Source organism: Cibotium barometz, chromosome 26, assembly GCF_041138505.1.
Source record: "Cibotium barometz isolate CiBa-2024 chromosome 26, ASM4113850v1, whole genome shotgun sequence".
NCBI classification, from domain to species: domain Eukaryota; kingdom Viridiplantae; phylum Streptophyta; class Polypodiopsida; order Cyatheales; family Cibotiaceae; genus Cibotium; species Cibotium barometz.
Window position 1 is genome coordinate 7847383 of NC_141071.1, and position 5205 is coordinate 7852587.

General features: G+C 43.1%; 1 protein-coding gene and 1 long non-coding RNA gene across 2 annotated transcripts; both read left to right on the plus strand.

The window, feature by feature from the left end:
• The first annotated feature begins 847 nt into the window (after positions 1–847).
• LOC147623625 (uncharacterized) lies at positions 848–1390 on the plus strand. Its single transcript, XR_015269183.1, has 3 exons — positions 848–992; positions 1100–1155; positions 1258–1390. It is a non-coding gene; the product is annotated as an uncharacterized LOC147623625 (long non-coding RNA).
• Positions 1391–1895: 505 nt separating this feature from the next.
• Positions 1896–4874, plus strand: LOC147623626 (pentatricopeptide repeat-containing protein At5g39350-like). Its single transcript, XM_086820065.1, has one exon. It carries the CDS (start codon positions 1896–1898, stop codon positions 4872–4874), a length of 2979 nt encoding a protein of 992 aa, XP_086676191.1.
• Positions 4875–5205: the final 331 nt, after the last annotated feature.

A 5205-nucleotide genomic window follows, 5' to 3' on the forward strand; every position in this document is an offset into this window, starting at 1 on the left:
ATTAAGAAGAAAGGGGGGGAGGAGGATACTGCTTTTATTTCTCCGATCTCATGTGTAATTCCCTCCGCTTTGTTTGTCAACTCCCTTATCTTTAACGATCTCCTTAGAGAAGGTTCCTAGAAATTCCATACACTTGGTTGAGTGTACCACTAGACTGATGCTACTATTGGGGGGGATCAAAAGATGAGAGGGCTTGAAGGGCCCAACTCCACCCTCCTAAGCTTTTTTTCCCCCTTATCCTAAGTAATATTCTTTGCCAGCAAAGCCTCTTTGGCTAGGGGGGTGAGGAGTGATAAATTTCATGGTGGATGGAGGTGTGAGATCTTGAATCAAATTAGGAATGCTTAGAACAATAGAGTGAAACAAGATACTACATGTAGACTCAAAATTAGTTGCTTGCTTAATTTCTTTGTAAAAAGGGTACATATTTATTTCCCTTAGGGAAGGGCCAACCTTCTCCTCAAATTGCTACCTACAATTAAGTCCTAAAATCTCTTGCCAACCATTAAATTAATAAAATTAAAATAAGGCTACTATAAAAGTAATGCATTAGTTAGTATAAAATTATCAATACAATAATAATATTGATTTATAAAATACATAAGCAATTGATAACGTAATATAATATGTGATATTCAAAATAATATAATGCATAGTAAATATATAATGATATATAAGGTTGCTATAAAAGTAATACATAAGTTCCTATAAAATTATCAATACAAAAGCAACATGTAATATTGATCTATAAAAAAGATAAACAATTGATAACTTAACATAATATGTGGTATTCAAAATAATATAATGCATTATAAAGGATATAAACACATCATAATATGATATGTTATTTTATTCTATTTATATTTTGTTAAATTCTCTCTCTCTCTCTCTCTCTCTCTCTCTCTCTGCACTCTCTCGCGCGAGCTTCACGTGGCACGTGCCTCGTTCTTCTTCTTTGGCCACAACGCACAATTGGGTGCTTGATTCATGATGTAAGAATGCCTTTCAACAGATTAGTTTTTCCATTAATGTTTATATTACTGGTCTTAAAGTCGGAGACCATGCCATGATGATGACCCTTGTTTTTTTTGTTTTCAAGTGATGATGGTGGTGATGATGACGACAATGACAACGATCATGATGATGATATACACGGTAAGTAACTCTTTTGGTTTTCTGTAAAAAGAGTAACATTTGCAAGACAACCATGATGGTGATGATGATATGGGTTTTGATGTTTGCCTCTCAATGAAAAAGCTTACACTGGCAGGAATAAGCAACGACTTCTGATCACAACATGCATCTTTAATCCACACAAATAATGGGGTACTCACGAGTCCAAGCTCGAATAGGTACACACAAATAATGGGGTACTCACGAGTCCAAGCTCGAATAGGTACCTGCAAACTATGTAACAGGATGTCCCAACTGAGTTAGTGTAGTGGTCAAAGCTTGTGACTTGTAACCTCTAGGTTATGAGTTCAAGTCCCACTAGGCTCTCTCATGTTATAAAGGGACACCTATGCTCGCTTGATGTGTTTGGTTGCTCGGGCTCTTGCCCCTTGAACACTCGAGTGACTCCTCCTCCTCGGGTGGTGGATCACCCGAGATAGGAGGATCCATACGAGACCCCTCCGCTGTTCCAGCGCTCGACTCATCGCGGTGGTCATGGGGGATGCCTAATTCGTGGCTCTTGCCCGATGGTACGTGGCCCTTGCCCGACCATGATAATTGGCTAATTGTTGGAAGGGGAAATCGGCTCCACCCACTTGAGTGGGCCCCGGGTGTGTACGAAAAAAAAAAACTATGTAACAGGATGGATTCTCGGGGAAAAAAACTATGTAGCAGGATGGTATCTCATGGCTTTCGAATGATCTTCGAGCAATGAATGCTAGATGTTGGTCAACTCAGTGAGATTGGCCCCCACAAACATCCTTAGGCCACATGTAAGGAAATGGGTAACAGCCATTCCACATGCTCTCACATGTGGGTGTATCAAGAGATGCTTCCATGAACCATACAAGGCGGCGACAACGCATCCAGTGGGGCAGGCTTATGTGCAGGTGGGTCCTGCAACGTACGTGTCTTCATTGCGCCAGTGTGTGAAGGAGAAAGCCATCCTGCGTGGTAAGCACATCCATGGCCAGATTATTGAGAGTGGTTTCGAGCAGAACACTAATCTCAGCAGCCTTCTTGTACAAGTGTATGGAAGCTGTGGAGCTTTAGATGACGCCGTGACATTGTTTTCCAAACTGCCCCGGCGGAATGTCGGTATGTTCAATCTTTTTCTCCGAGGGTATGTCAGACAAAAGAAGGATCAAGCTGCAGCTGATCTTTTTTCTCAAATGCACCACGAAGGCTTATTGCCAAACAAGTTAAGCTATGTTAGCATTCTGTCTGTATGCACTAGTCAGAAGAATTCTGCCACAGGCAAGAGGTTGCATTCCTGCATCTTGTGCAGCCATGGACTCAATATGGATGCTGTTTTATGCACGGCAATTATGAACATGTATGGTAAGTGTGCATGTGTGGATGATTCTCGAAAGGTTTTTGACCAAATGACTACCCGAGATGTGGTGTGCTGGACTGCCATGATCTCAATCTATGCACAGCATGGTCATGGCATAGAGGCTTTTCAAGTGTTTGAACGAATGCAGCTGGATGAAGTTACACCTAATGAGGCTACATTTGTGAGTGTGCTTAAAGCATGCACTGGTTTGGGTGGCCTGACTAAAGGCCGGACAATTCATCATTGTGTTCTCGATAGTGGATTTGAGCTGCATGTGGTTGGGGGAAATGTCCTCATCAACTTGTATGGAAAATGTGGCAGTGTGGAAGATGCAGAAAGGACTTTCCACACCATGCCAAAGCAAGATGTGGCTACATGGAATGCCATGATATCCGTGTATACCCTGCACAATCAGGGCACAGAGGCCTTTCATCACTTTGTAGAAATGCAGGAGAGTGGAGTAACCCCAAATGATGTCACCTTCATTTGCATCCTTGCCACCTGTGCCAGCGATGAGATGCTAGTCGTAGGTGAGTGGTTGCATGCCCTTGTTCTTGACTCGGATCTGGAGTCGGATGTTACCGTATGCAATGCGCTTCTTACCATGTATGGTAAATGTGGCAGTTTAGAAGGTGTTCAAGATCTGTTCAATCAAATGCGACTTCGGAATACCGTGTCGTGGAATGCTGTGATATCAGCATATGCTCAAAACAGGAAAAGTGAAGATACTTTTATGCAAGTCAAACGAATGGAACATGAAGGTTTTATTCGTGACAAGGTCACCTTTGTCCTTGTGCTCACTATGTGCGCTAGTCAGCATATGCTTAGTGCTGGCAAACAAATGCATGTTTCCATTCTAAATGACCGGCTAGAAACGGATATTGTTGTGGGGAATGCTCTTATCAATATGTATGGTAAGTGCGGCAACCTGGAAAATGCATGGAGGACACTTGATAAAATGCATGTCCGGGACAACTTTTCATATAGTGCAGTGATTGAAATGTCCATCCAACAGGGAAAGGTAAAGCAAGCTCTTCAACTATTTGACCAGTTATTGCAAGAAGGCTTGATGCCAGGCAAAGTCACCTTTGTCAGCATACTTTCTGCATGTGGAAGTTTCGAAGTGCTCGCCGTGGGGAAGCGAATGCATGCATGTATCCGAAACCAAGATCTTGAGTCAGATATCATTGTGGGAAACACGCTTTTGAACATGTACGGTAAGGGTGGAAGCTGGAAACATGCTCAAGCAGTGTTCGAGACAATACCCAAGTTGGATCGGGTATCGTGGAATGCCATGATGACAGCATATGTATGGCATGGTTTTGGCAGCAAAGTGGTTCGTATGTTTGATCAAATGCAGATGGAGGGAGAGCTTCCAGACAAGGTCACATTTTTGACTACTATGTCGGCATGTGCGCAGTCAGCGGCTTTGCGAGATGGCAAGCGCATGCATGCCCACATCACCAGCTGTGAATTTCGGGCAGAAGTAGTTGTCAGAAATGCTCTCATCAGCATGTATGGAAAATGTGGCAGTGTGAAGGATGCTCAAAGCATTTTCCTTGGAATGGTCGATGGTAGCGGGGTGGTTCCGTGGAATGTGATGATTTCCATTCATGCTCAGCATGGGCAGGCTATAGATGCCCTCCTACTCTTCAATCAAATGCAGCAGTGTGGTGAAATGGCAAATGCATTATCTTTTGTGAGTGCTCTATTTGCATGCACCTCTCAATCAGCTCTAGCAGAAGGAATCAGGTTGCATGCCCATATACAGTACAGTGGGTTTGAAAGAAATGTTGCTGTGCGAAATGCCCTTATAAACATGTATGCGAAGTGTGGTAGCATAGCTGCTGCTCAAAAGATGTTTGACAAAATGCTAGTGCGGGATGTGATCTCGTGGACAACCATAATCGCCATGTATGCGCAGCATGGCCGGGTTCAAGATGCAGTTATCAGTTTTTATGAAATGCAGTGGAAAGGAGTGTTACCAAATGATGTCACACTTCTTAGCATTCTTAATGGATGCAGCCATGCTGGTCTGGTGGATGCTTGCTTTGGTTTTTTGTTGCAAAGTGGTGGTGCATTTGCAATTTCAGATCATTTTGTCAGCATGATTGACCTGCTTGGAAGGGCAGGTCAATTAGAGGAGGCAGAATGGCTGATCAAGATCATGCCCTTTGAGCCCACTGTTGTGTCATACATCGCGTTGCTTGCTGCCTGCAGACATCAGGCAGACATTGAGCGTGGAGCACATGCTGCAAGGAAGATTTTTGAGCTGGATCCAGAAAATAGTGCAGCTTACATAATGCTGTCAAATTCCTTTTTGGCGATTGGCAGAGAGTACAAGGCAGCAAAAGTCATGAGTTGAAGGGTCTAAACATGCTACCAGAGTGTGTTGCTCTATAGCAATTTGTCTCCCTGTCACCGTGCTAGGGGAGCTTAAAGACACTATATGTATCTATGAAAGCACCTGCAGGGGTCAAAATGAATCCCAGGGGATCACAAAAAATTAAAGTGATTTTAGAACAGTCAAAAGGGGCACCAACCTTGTTCCAGATATGTGAAAGCATATACGATACACGAACTTAATGCACAATCCAACTAGTGAGGTCAATTATTTTCATGACCAGCATATTGGATCCTGCTTGCCCTAGATGCTCGAATGTAGAGTTACCGAGAGGATATAGAGCTCCATAAGC